Below are 17,611 nucleotides of genomic sequence, written 5' to 3' on the forward strand. Positions count from 1 at the left end.
ATTGAGTCACTAACTTGATTGTGGTTATATTTAATGGTGCTATTATGACAATTTAACCCATGTACAATATAGTATAGCTGTTGCAGCTCTGATTCAGAACAATTGTGTAAAATTAGTGTTCTGTAAGTTCGAATTTACTGCTTCTCTAAAGTTATCATCCCTCATCTGCCAGCTATGGTTAGGATCTCTAAGGGAAATGTGAATTTCTGAAAATATATAAGAGCTTGAATTAAAAATATTTCAACACCTTCTTATCGAAATTTCATAACCAAGAATATTTAACAAAAAATTATTTTCCAGTAGCATTTGGCATTTTTGTTTGCAAACCCTACCATTGTCATCCAAACATGATCTCAAGGTGTCCCAATTTTATCTGCAGCTTCAGCATATCAAATCTCAGCTCAAAATGCATCAATCACAACATTTCTGCTTTTTTAAAGCTGAGACTAATCCTCCTCGTGTGCTCTTCATTTGTATGAATGTGAAAGGAGCTTCAGAGTTATTTGAGGGTCTTCATATTCAGGCAGATTTTATGCTCAGCATGTATGGCATCCTGTAATAGGTCCATCATGTCGTATGTGTGTTAGGATGCGATGCGAGTGTTTTGTTCAAGCTAATGATATACAATTTGAAAGGATTTTGGAAGGAATTACAAAGAAATTTTGTTGCATCGTCTCATTCCTGATAAAGAGTTGGTGTGATCCGACATTTTACTAGCATGATAGTAATGGTTAAAATGCCTTTTTAGGGATGATTTGAAGGAAATTCAGAAGTTTTATCAAATTGAATTCCTCTTTCAAAACGATATGTACACACATCAATTAGTTTTAATGTGAAACAAATGCAAAATAATGCATCAACCTTATGGAGACTTTGTATTAATGACCTAATAGCTATTTACAGGTAAAATGCCTTACAGTCCCGAATGTCACAGTTGATGACAGTAAAGCAAAATGTTTTTATGTCAAATCTCATAAGTGTAGCACATCATGTTTTTTTTTTGGTACGGCAATAAACTTTATAGATTTTTCTTTCATTTTGCAGAAATTATGCTTGTAGTGCTTAGTCATTTATCTTAGTGTACTGTAAAAGTGAACATTTTTGCATCCCCCCCCCCCCACCAAGTAATTTTTCTTGCTCAGCTGTCAAGATGTTACAGATAAAAGAAAAAAAAATATTTGTGTGATTCAATATTTTTGCGCTAGTTTCTGGTTGCAAGATATGTGCATAAATTTCCACTTTTACAGCACTTCATCCCCACCAAGATCATCTTTCAAGAATGGAAATGAAACTTGCAGAGTATTAAAAATCGTATGATTGCACATTTGAAAGATTTTTAATGTTTCATCTTCAATTACTGTAAACACAATATTCGCTATACATTTAATTTTCGTGTATTTTGCCCTACTTTTGGCTAGCACAAATTCTATATCCTACAAAAATATCTTCATGATTTTCTCTGCACAGTTTGAAAGGGTTCAATGATGTGCTTCGTCAGTGGTGTCTCCCTGGTACAAGTGTGTGTGTGTGTGTGTGTGTGTGTGTGTGTGTGTATGCGGTTTGTGCTACACAGGAGGTACTATGCTCGCCGAGTACAGTGGACTCCCGTTATAATGAAGTCCTCGGTACTGGCAGTTTTCTTTCGTTGTATGAAAATTTCGTTATAGACCGAACAAATAAACAACAAAAATACATAGAGCGGATTATGTTGCGGCCTGAATTTTTACTTCGTTGTGACTGGAATTTCGTTATAACTGTGTTTGTTATAACGGGAGTGAACTGTACGATGTATCTCTTCGGTACAACTATTAATAGTATTCACTTGAGCGATTGTGCATATGCAGTAGTTTACTGTAAAACGAGGAATTTTTGCGTGCATTTTAATTTCGCGAATTTCGCGAGCGCCAAGATTCGCGAAATTAAAATGCACGCGAAAGTTCTTGTCTATACTATATGCATAGAATGCCAGTGGCAATTCGCGAAAATTTCATGCCGCAAAAAAGGCCGTTGGCTCCAATTCGCGAAAAATTCATGCCGCGAATATATCATGTTTTACAGTATGTGCACGCCTTGCATCTTAGTGGATTGGGCATCACATCAATTAATTTTCATGCAAGGAAATGTCAAATCAAATTCTGTCTTTTCTGTATTAAAACTGGATGGAAACATACAAGTAAGCACTTGCACAGTGCTAAGTCAAGAACCTGCAAAATTGTTTTTGAGCTGCTCAGCACGAAAAATTAATCACGAGAGATATTGACATTTACAGTACATGTCGATATGAGCAGACTGTCAAAGTACAAGTAGTCCAAAGAATAAGTCCACAGCCAGACACTGATCATTTAACACATTCATATATACACACACAGACAACACTCTTTGGTTCTTCATAGCTTTTAATAAAAGCCTGTACACATAGATAGAGCTCTTCGAGATTCATACAAGTATCTTGTACATACAAAGCAGTAAAATCTTTCAATAATTATTTTGATTCTCGCATACACCACCACCTACCAGAATTTTCTAAGTCAAATGCCATTAATGCCACTGCAGCATTCAAACCAGACTCTTTGATATCCAGTTCTACTAAACCAGACTCTTTGATATCCAGTTCTACAAGCACATCTGCTAGGTACCATCTTTGTATGTGTGTACAGGCAGCTGTACGTAATGTTCAAATGCTCAGCCAGAAGACCAGTCTTGATTCTTGAACTCGCCTCCTTTCCTACGAGCAACAGGGTACAGGTATCTCCCATTAACTTCAGTATCAACACAATGCAGACCTTTTCTGATCATATGGCGAACATGTATTCTTAAAAATTACAATTGGCTTTGGCACTTTAAATCCTATGACAAACTTTTCAAGCATTACAATCCTAACAAAATTATCACAGGGTGGTGCATGTCACACGTTTCCTGCATGGCACAAGGTAATTTCCAGTGCATACATTTAATGTGTCGAGCTCTTTGCAATATTGCCACTGGGACTTGCAATTTCATAGGACAACAGCCATCAAATCAGTGGCAGATCCAGGAGGGGGTGCACCAGGTTAATTTTGCTTTGCGCTCAAGCCCATTTTTTTTTTTTTTTTGGGGGGGGGGGGAGGGGGCAGCAGATTAACCCTGGAAGTGGTACAAGAAAATGCCTGTTAAGGCCTCTTTTTTTTTTTGCTTGGCAGCTGATGTTTTTTACTTGTCAGCTGGAAGTGGCACCAGAAATACAAACTGCTTTACACCCCCCCCCCCCTTTACAGAATTCCTGGATCCGCCCCTGCAAATTATTCATAAAATGACACTGACACTGTTTACTTTTAATAAATCACAAGCTGCATGTTTAACCATGTATATAAAACTTTGTGCTGGGGAAAAAAAAAAATTACGACGACTCAAAAAATGACTGGTACATTACATACTTGTCTTAATAAACATTAAAGGCATTTGAGATTGATTTCAAGGCTTGAGATAAATTGTCCAATCTCTGTTTGCAAGTGTTTGGACAGCATATTAATGCAAATAACCTACAAATTAACTACAATGTGACATGATCTGACATCTACACTGCTGTAACAATCACAGAGATCCTTTAAGCCACGGTATGGCAGAGAAATTCTCCTTGTCACATTGCCATTTACTGTGACATATTACACGTCTATCAAAACATCATGCAGACATTAAAAAAAGCTTCATGTCGGGCAAGCTGCATGCATCACCAGTGCAGATTTTGGGCAAGACACGCAGACAGGGAAAACCGACCCACAACCACAATGGCACTTCAACATTGCAGACTTGCACAAGCGCTAAATATGAGAAACTAGAGAAGCACTCTGAGAGCGCTGACCTCCGTCAAGCAGTTAATTTCCACCAATGATCTTGTTCTTCCAGAGATCAGTGATTTTGACCCATACGTATGCATGCTGAAAATCGCCCAAATTCCCAGTATAGAAGCCTTTGTTATGTCATCAACCCTCAGCTGTGCCATGCCTCGCCCTTGTAGAAACTAGAGCACGCACTTTAGTGCGTGTATGAAAACCTCAAAAATGCGCTTGAACTCCCAAGTCCATTGACCCTACCTGCCAAAATATCGAAAATCCTTCATAAAATCCATAAAAATTTCCAGATCACAACCAAAATTTAATAATCTGTTCCTTGTATCATTCTCAACATTTTCTGCAAGTTTCATCAAAATCCGTTCTCAACTTTTTGAGTCATTTTGCACACGGACAAACAAACAAACGGTACCGGGTAACGAAAACATAACCTCCTCCCTTGGAGGAGGTAAATACACGTACATGTATCTCTTGAAACAGCAACATGTACTGTATGTTGATAATATGATCTGATTATAGATGATTTATAAGACTAATGAACAAGCTATGAGGACACATTTAAACACACAATCAATTACAATCAGTAAAACTCTTTACGATAACTGCACCTTCTAATGTGCCACAGACCGCCAATCACTTGCAACTATTGTATACAATGTACTCCTGTTGTAACAAACACAGTTTTATGAAAATTCCCATTACAACAAAGCAACAATTCATTTCCCAAATTATGATCTATATATCTCTATATGTGACCCGCTACAACAGAAGGATCCGAAAGTCGAGGGAGGTTGATTTTCGGAAATCACAGAACATCATTTCCTTACACTTCCACTTTAATTTCATATATAACACGACTCATAAAAGTACTCGGTTGCGGAGATATCAATGATTTTATGAGAGCATGTCGAGTGGTCTAGGAAATCAGCGTTTTGAGAAAACTGTCTTCAAAGTTTTCCTTCCTACGCAATCATGATCAAGGGGAGGCAAGACAGTTTTCACCTCTTGACAATAGAAGGTATGCTTGTAGCAACCACTGCAATGTTCATTCAAGCATAGCGCCAGCGATCTACGCACGACCAATCATTAACCAGGATGCCACGCACTGACCAAAAAGATCACTCCCTCGCTGCTCGGGAGGAGTCCATCTGCAGCGCTAAATCCAAATCTTCAGACATGTTTCTGTTCCGTTGAAAGTCAGAAAATCATGGCCTAGAAAAATTCTAATATCTTGCCTTTCCTTTAATTATTTAGCTTCGAAATTTTAGCAGACAATAGACGAAACATTAGACTACAAATTTATGCCAAAACAGAAATTCGATGGTTTGGACCGATTTTGATGATATGACTTAAAACTTATTTACTCGGCTCAGCCATCAGCGACTTTCAGATCCTTTTGTTGTGGCGGGTCACATATACTTTATTTGTTCTTTAGAAATTTAAATAGAACGAAAGAAAACTGCTGGTCCTGAGAACTTCGTTATAACAGGAGTTGGCTGTATATCAGTTTTGTAAGATATCATTCCATAAATTGTATTACATAAAAATAAAGAAAATCTCAAGTAATTACAATGATGAAAACAGGGTTTGTTGGGGGGAAATACATTGTATTTGCATGTTGGTCTTTGAAGATTTTTTTTAAAATGATTTCTTTATCTGACATTTTTTTTTCTTTAGTGATTAAAATGTTTCCACATGTTTTTTGTTTCCTGCCTGCACTAAATGGCTTGCAGACCTTGTATGTGTTCAGTAAGTTTTCAGCAAGTTTTGTTGACAATTAATGTCCGCATTTGTTCCTGTCTGCCTTCAGAAACTTCCAGATTTTGGAAGGTCACAAATTCTTGATTTACAGTGGAACATCCTTCAGCAATAAGTAACAGAAAGTACAGTTGTACTTGTTAAATCTCCTACATCATCTGCAGGATGAAAACCATATGTCATTCATCTTATCCGGCAAAGCTTGAATAATTAACTACAAGAAAATGTTCTACCTTTAAAACAGTATGTATTTGCCAATTAAATGTTTGTAACTGCAATGCAAAAGCTCACTTGAGTTTTGGACAAATGATTTGTTGAGATCTATACATCTGCAATTATAGCTTTTGACAATCACCTTGCGGTCAACATGTATTCATTGAGAGTCAGCAAACGTCAGGCCTTAATGATGTCATTCATACAAATAATCCACATATGAAAAGTATCTCACTACGCAGAAAAGATAAGAGTTGTAAGCCAGCCTACATTTTCCATCTGACTTGATATTATATGTAAATGCTATTCAACGTCAGTATGAGTTACAAAACCCCTGACACACGATTCTTGGTCCTCTTTCTAATCATAGATCCTTCTTCACATGGAAAAAAACAAATGACTGCTCAACAACAAACAAGGCTGCATGCAATGTTTGTCAATTAGTCCTTTATTTCTCTAGCGGTAAACTTTGTGAAATATCAAGAGCTTCTGGGGAAAAAGCGCAGTAAAGTAAAGCATCTGACAAGTCAATAATTCTTTATTCTTGACGTTGAATTTGTTAAGGAGATACAGGGATGCTACCAGGGTAAATCCATTTTTCATCTCCTTTTCATCTTTGGATTTCAGTTTCAGTGGCAAGCTGGTCCACAAAACACGTCTAGTCCACAGTTTGGGGCAAATGTACCCATCAACCTGGACCTTGGTCTCCCGTTATTCCTGATGTGATAGCCAAGTTACGGCCTTTTGTAATAACTCTTCAACAGCGTCGCACCTGCTCCGACGGCCATTGCTCCAACGACACACGTCTGGGCCATGACACGAAGCCGCATCAGGTAAATGGAGGTGGACATGTTGCCACGTTTCTTGTAAGCGATTGCGCCCCATGTCACTGCACCTACAAAGCCAAGAATACCTAGAAAGGGGATATACATGTAAGTAGTGTTCAAAATCACATCTTTTATAATATACAGCAAGCATCAGGCATAAGTATTTAATAATAAATTGATGGAAATTTATGCATTTGGCGTGATTCTTCATGCAAATTCCTATACCCAGTTTTCATAGAACTTTATCATCAATGGACAATATACAACATGACAATTACAGACAACATTCCTTAAGCAAACCTGGCATTTATTAGTCAAATAATCGCTTAAATCGAAGGTATTTTCAAGTCAATATTCACATCAACATTACTCAGGTTTACATAACTTTTAGCCATAATGTGTAGTCTTTGACACCAGCTGTTCAAATCAACTGTCCACAGTATACATTTACTGTCTGTAAAATGTGTTTTGCCCTTTGATAATATAATTGCTGAAAACATCATCCTTTCTGGCTATGGCAGCACATAACAATGTTGTCTGTAGCAAGACTACCAACAGAATGAAAAGTGTCAATCAACATCATCATCAACATCAACAACAACATCTTACATTGTGTGTACTATCCACTTGCCTGAAGTCACAGTACAATGCTTAAAAGTACTATATACAACACTATGAGATGGCAGAAACTATATATCAGAGGCTTATTATGAATTCAGAAAACAACACTCCAACAACAATCAAACTCTGGAAATTTCTCAAAATATTTTTGTTACACTCAGTGTGTCAAAAAGGAAGCACACTGTACCTAGAGGAAGACTGCCAGGGTATAACACATCTCATCTTGCATGTATGCACCATGTCAGAATGCAAACTATTCGCAGCCTTCTGACATATGGATATACCCATTGTATAAACAATCACACACAGCAGGCAATGCACACAAAGACATGCACAGACAAACACAGACACAAAGACATACACACACACACGCACACTGTGTCTATTCACCCTAGGATATCATCTTGAACTATGTGATGTGTACTTGACCACTAAGTTTTAACAAATTCTCACACAATAGCCTTTACTAATGCAAGGTTTCAAATAATTTTATCCTAAGTAATATTTTTGAACGTCCAGGGCCCTGTTTCATAAAGCTGTTCGTAAAGTTACGAACAACTTACGAGCGACTGGTGATCAGTTCTGATGTGCTATACTTATCAGAATTTCCATAATTCAGCACAAGAACTGATCACCAGTCGCTCGTAAGTTGTTCGTAACTTTACAAACAGCTTTATGAAACACCCCCACGACGTGTGCCAAAAACAAATTAATCCCAATGTGCATAGATAATGCAAGGGAAATTGCTTCAAATGATAATCATACATGGTAAAATATAGTATTTGTTGATATGTTGTCTTCTAAAATACTGCAATAGAACTACAAAGTGTAGTGGTGTTTTTTAAATCAATTCTAATATGGATTCTTCCTAATATTGTGTGTTAGGGATTACTTTTTCACTACAACATGGTTGAAATAAAAGTGACACTGGGCTTTAATACAACACATGTGTCTCATTTGCAATAGACGGTACAACAGATATTTTATCAACCTGCCGAGCTACTTTTAAAGCTTAATGTTGCCTTCCTTATCTGCAAGCTTTCAAAATTTTCACATTCTTGATGTTTCAACAAACTTATCTAATGTTATTTTCTTGCCTTGTTCTACATGTAAGCCTTTTCTAGATACTGTAAAAGTGGAAAGTTTTGCGGTGTTGAAATTTTCGCGCATTTCGCGCAACCAGAAACTAGCGCGAAAATAAAAGCACGCAAATATTTTTGCTTGCCGTATGTTCCTGTACTTGGCGTCTTGATTCCACGGAATTAAAAACACGCAAAACTCTTCTCACCCGGCAAAGCGCGAAAAATTAATCACGTGAAAATATCCACTTTTACAGTACCAAGACAACATATCCATGACTCAAGATTACGGCAGGTTATGCATGCATAATGAATGCAAGTGGTGCTAACATCGTACTTGTTGTACACTGAAATATTGGTCAGGTAGGCACGCAATAGAAGTATTTCACACCATCCCTAATTTTTATCCTCACATACATGTGTACAAACACTTTGATGACTGCACAGTAAAGGTTTGATGGGGGACATAAATAGAGTTCAAAGGGCCCAAGTGATGCTTAAAGTTATGACTAATGCCACATGAAATGCAGTCTTCGCCAGAGAATAATGGTCCAATAAAACTGATTATACGATCACACAATCATTCTTATCAATGAACTCACTAGAATGCTAGTCATGAAGCAAACATTTGTGGTACAATGACATACTGAGTACATCTACCACAATGGATGATCATGCATAAAGATTGAATTTTGTTTTTGCTTGACACTGACATGACCCTTTAGAAAAGTGACTGCATGGGACCTTAAAGATTGTGATCCTTGGCTATAAATCACTTCCCCCAGCTGGCATGTATTGGGATCGGGACTGTACGTGTGGATTGGCACGTACATTTTAATGGATATGACAGGAGCTACTATGTAGGTCACCTCACTTCCAAACATGGGACATTTTAAATCAGCCCTTTTTTTTCTCTCTTTCTCTCTCCCTGAGTTTTTCTCGCGTCAAGCGGTTATTACTTCCACTAAAAATGCGTTCTCCTGCTTAAAATCTGGCTTTGAAAAAAGAAAATACATCAATAGCAAAAACAAAAGAAAGCAGTGGAGCAGTGGTGTAACTGCCATCTACTAACCACTGATGGTGACATACAGTAAGTCCTACACTGTTACATTAGCATGCACTATCCACAGGCATAGAATACTGTAGGCCTATAGGCCATATATTTAGGGAGTCTAAATTTTCACGAATCGGGACTTCCTGACAAATTTCATGAGTGGCTAAATTCGTGGAGTACAGTACTGGACAGAGAAATATATGCTTGAATTCACATTCATGTTCGGATCAGAGTTAAAGGGAGGCAGTCCTGAGATTTTCATTGTACTGATGATTAAGAAGAGTAACAAATATAACCTTTCACCAGTTTATACGCGTGGAAATTAAACACTGTCTCCGTATGCGATTTTTGAAAAATAATTCCTGCAAGCGATCGTGTAAGAGCCTGCAAAAAGACGCTACGTCATTGATGCCCTACTCTCAAGTTGACAGCCGTGCCTGTAAAAACCAATTTAAGTGTTCAAATGATCAGTTGTAATTTTATCATAAAATGTGAAAATATGTGATTTTATTATTTTAAACAAAATATTTCAAGCTTACTTATATAATTCACGTAAATTGATATTGTAAACATAAATTTATATATATATTAGAATCAAATATACCATGTACTTGACATCAAATAGGCGCGGTCCTTTTCTAGCTTCTGTCCGTGTTGCATACTACTTTGCGTACAAACCACTCTCGCGCGCGAATTCTTACCATACTAATGTACACAGTAGTCTATCTAACATTACCTATGCGTATGCGTAACGAGCAGAACACAGCTGGGAAGAGTTGTGCCTCGGTGATGTTGGACTCTCTGCCAAGACTCGCTCATTAGCATATTCACCATGCAAATCCACAATTTTTCGACAAAAATTTATGAGTCTACATGGTGATTTGAAAGTTTGTTTTTGGTGAAAGTAGTTCATTGGAGGTACCAACAACAACACATTTTTTTTTTTTTTTATTCGTGAGGACTGCCTCACTTTAATAACTTGTGTGTTTTTAAATTTGTGAACAGCACCTGACTCTCGAAATTCATGAAAATAAAAACATAGCAAAATATTTGGCGTATTCAGTATTGCCACAGCCGTACTCAAATCAATACACAATATTGCAGCAGCAGATCCCATACAATCCCTTTAGCAGGCTCTGGATCCTTGCTCTCATTTTAAAACAGTCATAATGTAAGTTGCACACACACGGTCCAGGCGGGAGAATCTCCAGTGAAATACGAGATGCTTCACAGAGATAGATGCTCTATGACTGCATAAAATCTTAATACTGGCTGCACACTTACCTATAGGCACAAAGGGATCAGCCAGGGCTTTTCTTTTTAGTTTATCAGTCTGCGACTCCTGCTCATAGTCGTCTATCCTTGGTACTGGCATGGTTACCAGGGTGTCAGAGGATGAATGGTAGAATGTACAGTAGGTGTTTCCCCAATTGACGCTGACAACTCCACGCTCCTTCTGGTAGACAGAATCAATCGAGTTGGAAGTTTTAAAGCAGATGGTGATCTGCAATTGGTAATAGATTGGCACAAAATTATAATCTTTAATAACAAACACATACACACACTATACACCTAATCTTCATGGAGCATTCATAATACATTTTGAACAACATGGTGTACAAAAGTCTATGAAATTTCCAAAGCCCTTCAAGCAAGGTGCAAATAGAAGATCCCCACATATACAGTAATCCCTGGGCAAGTATGCCAAGTGAAAATTAATCACTGTTATACTCAGTTTTTGCATGATATAACAAGTTGTTATACTCCCATTATTTTCTTTTTCACAATAGATCTATGTTGTGATGTATAAACCAACCAAACAGGACAGCTACCTCGTATCATTGGAGTATCATATACATGTACAGTACAAAAATGTTGAGCTTGTTTATGACATCCTTTGCTTCATTTAACTGGCAACTGTCACACTAAAATTTATGAAAAGCATCAAATATCACTCAGCTAGCAATTGAATCACATACTTTCAGACTTAACAGCCATTTTTATCAAGAAATCTGACATTTATGCCCAGTTCACTGTTATGAGCAAGCCTCATTTTCAAGGGCATTCATGTGCAAAATGTTACATCTGTCTTTAGAAAAAAAAAATCAAATTATGCATTTCACCATCCTCTCTCTGTGTAAAGTGTTTGCATTTTTGTGGGTGGAGTATGTTTTTGATTTCGGTTGGCTTTGTTTAAATGAGGTGTTTTTTTTTTTGTTTTTTTTTTCCAGGAGATGGAACTAGAGAAAGAAGGTCTATTCTATAAAACCTCTCAACATATCGTAATTCTTTGTGTTCCTACTCAGAGAATAATTTTCGAGTTTTAATCAACCGATGCAGAGCGCCCATTAAAACACACATGTTTTAATGGGCGCACTGCATCGGTTGATTAAAACTCGATTTTTGAAAAAAAAAAACCAGATACAGCTGTAGGATTTTTTCTTCTTTTCATCATGGATAGTGGACATGTGTGTGTAACAAAAAATCACCATGCAAAGTTGCGACAATTTATACGTCAGATGTGAGATGAATAGAAGTGAATAAGGGGGCCTCATGAGGCGTTCCCCCCGGGCCTCATGAGGCATGGGGGCGGTCCTCATGAGGAGAGGCAGTCCTCGTACGCGGGAGCGGTCCTCATGAGCGGGTTTCCCGGACTGAAATGGAAGAAAATCTACCAAGCCGATCATGAGTTAAATACAAGCATAACGAGAAATTGGTGACGTTACAGCCATGCAATATCCATTTTTGCTCAAGCCTCGAATAGTTGCATCTGAGTGAGATTCAAATCCAGTATAAGTGGAATATCTACTTTTTATCTCTCACAGCATCAGCATCGGGGCGCGGGGTAGCGGGTGCTGGCCGACCAGGCATGCAGTGTACAGCACTACAGTAGAGTCAGAGAGGTGTGGACTGAGCTGAGACCCGCGACCTCTTTTCTTCTGCATAAGAGCTTGAAAAGACGACCTGGCCTGTCAGGCCTCGGCAATCATAGCATGCTTAATTTCAAACATAGTAAGAACAATACATACTAAAAAGATCATTTTCGCTTTACTCACGGGTTTGACGTTTGTCTCTATCCACGCTGTGAGTCTCCAAAAGATGCTTTCGGCCGGAGGGAAAGGGAGGCGACTGCGGGACGAACACTCGGGATACAGTGCGATTATGGTGTACGTGACGAATGAAGAGTTTCACATGGAGTGCATTCTGCAACGTGCGCGTGTAGTGTAGCTCTGCCAAAGAATTACGCAATAAAAACCTGTTTATAGCCTTTATCACAGACCTTGTAAAGTACAGTGTATATTCATATTTATTGTTACATAATTTCTACAAACAGCTTTTTATATTAAGATGTTCATATCTACAGAATTACCATCTAATCATTTATCATACGCAATATTCAACATGATTTATGATTGTGATTAAAAGACTATCATGCGTGTGTTTTTTTTTTCTCTCGTGACTGAATTAAAGGTAAGTTGACTTTCAGTGTGACGTCAAAATTGTCGTTGTGTCATCGTGCCTGGGGTCCGTTCAGCTGATGGAACCCAAACACCCGCTGTTTTGCGTGACTTACTCAGTATTGTTATCTTTCTTTATTTTTTTTTAATCTGTTTGAGAAAAAAAAAATGTCAAAAAAAAAAGTTACAAAAAAATCCACATGACGGGCGTTTGATGATGTTGTCATCATTGCTGGTTCAAAATTGTGTGGTAATCCTGCAATTCTTTATTTCACACATAGAGGTGACCATCAAAGATAATTCAGTGTAAAAAAAAAATAGAATAAAGGAAAATTGTAAAGTGATCAAATAGTTTTGTTTGAGACTAACTTCAGGTTTCTAATATTTTTGTGAGATTATGAGAAACCACATATCAAATTTGAAAGAGCATACCATCATTCTAAGAGGAATTCAATGTTTACTCGATGGAAATTGTTTGCTGAAATGGCTGCGATAGCCAAAACACCTATAAAAGGTGGGACCCACGATTTTATTATGATCGCTTTGTTTTACTTTGTTTTTGGATGTCGTCGCAACCATTCCAAAACCGATTTTCCTCAAATAAACTTTGAACTTCTCCTAGAATGGTATGTTCTGTACTATTTGGTTTCTCGCAAAAAGTTAAAAGCCCATTTCTCATCCCCACCAATACTATATGAATGTCCAAGCCGGACCACATCAAGCAGAAACAGGTTGACGTGTGAAAGCTTCACATGATTGTGCAGCTGTATATATAGACGTTGATACAGTTATAGTCGCTTCACAAACGCGATTACAGATGAGATAAAAAAAAATGATGCTTTCCTTTCACAACACTCAAACAGTGCACGAGGACATTTTTGAGTTGTTGGGTTTTTTTTTTGTAAACTTTACATTAGCACGTACCCAATTGTTATAATCAAATTATTTAATACCAAGCATTATTTAATTTCGTCAAAATGAGACTATTTTTGTTTTCAAGAAGCATATAGGGCTTATAAAGATTGTGGTAAGTGTAAGTCAAAGGGAGACGTATGAGGAGATGCATGCATAACATCATTGACCTTTTCAATGAATATGTAGTCAATGTTAATGTATATAGCTCATATTACTGTTTTAAGAACACCGAGGTGAAAAGTTAAGTTACTTGCTGTTTATGCTTTTTGATAAATGACAACTCAGACTTTATAGGCCCAGCGGTTCTGTTTCCCTGATGTTGATAAAGATATACCTCGAGTGTGGATTCAGCGAATGCAATCAGAATAAAGAAAATCAGTGAAATATTTTATGAAAATCCATCAAATCAGTTGATATTTAAAAATTTAATTTGTTTTGTTAATTCTTAATGCATTCATGAGGAGGTAAAGCCCGAAGTGTCCTTTCGGTGTCCTGGAAAGAAAAAAAAAATACTGTGAAATTCTCTTTTAAAACGCGTCAGACCTATATGTCGTACAATCAGTATTATTATATACAGATCTTTAATTACGTACATTATATTACAACACATTGTCATTTCCCTACTGTCTGTCAGCGTCAAAGTATCACATATATGCATTATATACTCAGCAAATGCAATCAAATAACCTGCTGCATTACAAATTTGTATTGTCTCATGTCATTGAGTTGGTGTTGTTTCAGGTGCTCTGTTAGTATTGTGGTAACATCATTTAGGGTCTATAACGTCTATATAGGAGTATTAAAAAAACAACAATGTAGGAATGATATGGGACGTCATATTAATAGAGTATTATGAATCTTTTAATATGGGCCAATGCCCGGTTGAAGAAAAGCCACTAAAACAGTTCAAAACATATCAAAGGGAAGGGCTTATTGAAAATGACGGGACGATTGAAATATGAGAGCTAGAAATGTCGCTATGGCGACTGGTATGCCTCCACCACCATGCATGGTTCTCCCAATAGATCTACATTACGCCTTGACAATGCGTGACGACAGTTTCACGTTATTGGCAAAAACTTTGAATGACATAATGTTTATCACAGATGTGTTGAGTGTTTAATTTCCTTGAACCATACATTGTATAGGTTATTGGATTAATGGCTATATGGTTTTAGAGAGCAGGACGCAGGTTTTAGAGAGCAGGACGAGAGTTTCAAGGAATGAAAGAGGAAATGAGCGGTTACAGTGTGGATATATAGCTTCATGGAGGCATGCGTAACATGGTGAGCGCAAACCATCACCGGGGTCAGAAAAAAAATAATAATGCCACTGTGTAGAACACATCCTGGATCCGGAATATGATCCGGATTGCCTCTACAATACACACTGGGCTGGCGCAACAACTGATCACCCTGTTCCTTTGGCCACGATTGACAGATCCATTCTAAACATTTCCCCAAAATTTCAAGTAAAGTTGCATTGCTGATTTGCTGGCAAACAGGCAGACAAACAAACAAACGGACAGACCGAAGACGCTGGCCAAAAGAAAATAGGTCCTGTTTTCTTCTCTGTCAGTCGAATGAAATCATGGGACTTAATTGTTGAACGACCATTTATACTTTGAAGAAAGGCGTTTATTAAAGGGATGATTAGCTGTCTTTTTATTCACAGTACAGCGCATATATGTTTCATATATAAATGTAAATATATAAAATTGGGATCATATGCATAAATCATATATATATATGTTGTTTACTGAAAAATACGGTATATTTTATTTTATGTTTCTGTGTATCAACATTGCTCAATGCAATCACCTATGTGTATCTACTTATGTACTGTTATCGATTTATTTCACTGCACTTGTTATTCTTTGTCTTTGTACTTTTTGAAGTTTGCATTCAAATTGCATCTGATTGAATGCAGAAATAAAAGCAAACAAACAAATATATATATATGTATTACATATACTTGCATATGTATATATATATATGTGTGTGTATAACTATATATATACATGTATATATATATATATATATATATATATATATATATATATATCACTCTAAAAACGCTAATGTTCAATCAACATTTAAAAGCGCCGAGGAGTGACAGCATTTTTTAATTGTTGCATCCAACTTTTAAAATAACATTTTAAATGTTGAATCTAGCAGGAAAACCAACACTTTGAAAATGTTGTCACTCCTCGGGCCTTTTAAATGCTAAATCAACATTTGTGTGTTTAGAGTATATTATATATATATATATATATATATATATATATATATATATATAGAATATAGAATTTTATGTACAAATGTAAAAGATCAATAATATCTTATCACTTATGTATATTTTGTTTTACTATATTTTGGGAGAATGCACCCTACAAGCATTGCTCAAATCTTCAGTATTCCTCCCCATCTCCTGCATTTTCTAAACTTCAAAATGTTTTGTGCTTTTTTTCCCACCCTATCATTCGTTTATTCATAAATATCACATTTCATACTTGTAACTGTTGACACATATATGTACTTATAATGTGAGGAAAAAAGTGTATTTACAAGTTCTGTTGGAGATGAAAAAAATAAGTGAATGAATGAATGAATATATATATATATATATATATATATATATATATATATATATATATACAACTGTATACACTAATTCGTTTGTGTATAAATGTATTTTTATGTTAATATTATGTTCGTGATAGTGTAACTGTGATTGTCGAGTGTGTCTTTCATTACGTAAGATGTATTTACAAGTTATTCGATTATTGTGCTTTGTCTAACCTAGGCCCTTTATGTCACATTGGTTGTTCATATGATAAAGAATGTTGAAAAACAATATAGGTTATTCTAGAAATGGATTTTGTCTCTGGGAAACGTCTCTCTTACTGGGAGGAAACCATACAGTGGTCCGTGTTTGGGAGTATGTAGTGAGTCAGTCAATACTTGTATGATCCTCTCTGTGTTGAGAAAAACTTTAGAAACAAGTTGAGCGTTTGCTCTGAGGTACCATGGTGGCATTGGCTGTCTCTAATTCTACATGTTTACAGTCTCAAACCTGCTATTGATAGTGGTGACGGGTCTGGGCAAATTACCCCCTTGGCAATTACCCCGGACCCTTCCCCAGACCCCAACCCTAACATAATCATAATCCTGCTCCAATTCCTAACCCTAACTCTAAACCAAACCCTGATCCTAACCCTCATCTTTAATCTAACCTTATCACTAACCAGTATTTTTGCGGGGGGGGGGGGGATATTTCTGCCCTCGGAGGGTAATTGCCCTGATACGGGGTGGTGACATTTAGACCTACTTCCGTAAAGCAGTTGTTTAAGTAACCAAGTAGGCTGCGTTATATACGTGGTGGTTACTGAATATGGAGTGAATTCCTCCGAGAGTGAGAACTAAGTCGCATGATTGGTGATAGGGCGCCTAGACTATAGGTGTGTTTACCAGACATGCTGAATGTTCAGATTCTTCAAACCATGTACAGTATTGTAACTGAAGGCCCTATATAAATTGACATTATAATGATTTGGTATTGACGGAAATGCATGTTTGTTTGATTTGAATTGAATTCAGTTCTAGTTGAGGAAATACTAACACAACTGATTGCATTGGACATTAGCAGGTTGGTTGTCATTATTAGGCCCTAATCTTCATTATTTTTACTTCAGTTTGTTTTGTGTGTGTGTGTGCCAAACGTATCGCCTTGAAAAGGGTGATTCTGTAGGTGGAAAAAAGGTGTCAATCAAGACCAAGGGTTTGTCGTGGTAACGTGGTAATAATAATGAATTCATTCGGTTTGCCATTATACAATGTCTTTATTGAAAACACACTTA

The 17,611-nt window shown here is 36.9% G+C and overlaps 1 protein-coding gene across 2 annotated transcripts; it reads right to left on the reverse strand.

Moving 5' to 3' along the window:
- Window positions 1-3,129: 3,129 nt before the first annotated feature.
- On the reverse strand, window positions 3,130-12,519 carry LOC139722557 (HIG1 domain family member 1A, mitochondrial-like). 2 transcript variants are annotated; one of them, XM_071633846.1, is made up of 3 exons: window positions 12,436-12,519; window positions 10,664-10,883; window positions 3,130-6,711 (listed from the first exon to the last, which is right to left on the reverse strand). In XM_071633846.1, the coding sequence occupies exons 2-3, from the start codon at window positions 10,752-10,754 to the stop codon at window positions 6,533-6,535; spliced, it is 270 nt and encodes an 89-aa protein (XP_071489947.1). In that variant the 5' UTR covers window positions 10,755-10,883; window positions 12,436-12,519; the 3' UTR covers window positions 3,130-6,532. The 2 variants fall into 2 exon arrangements, with proteins under 2 accessions (XP_071489947.1, XP_071489948.1); XM_071633847.1 differs by having other exon boundaries at window positions 10,664-10,835; window positions 12,436-12,508.
- Between the last annotated feature and the right edge of the window lie 5,092 nt (window positions 12,520-17,611).

Source organism: Diadema antillarum, unplaced genomic scaffold, assembly GCF_040938485.1.
Source record: "Diadema antillarum isolate AM-2024a unplaced genomic scaffold, OU_Dant_1.0 scf00000167, whole genome shotgun sequence".
In the NCBI taxonomy this organism is placed as follows: domain Eukaryota; kingdom Metazoa; phylum Echinodermata; class Echinoidea; order Diadematoida; family Diadematidae; genus Diadema; species Diadema antillarum.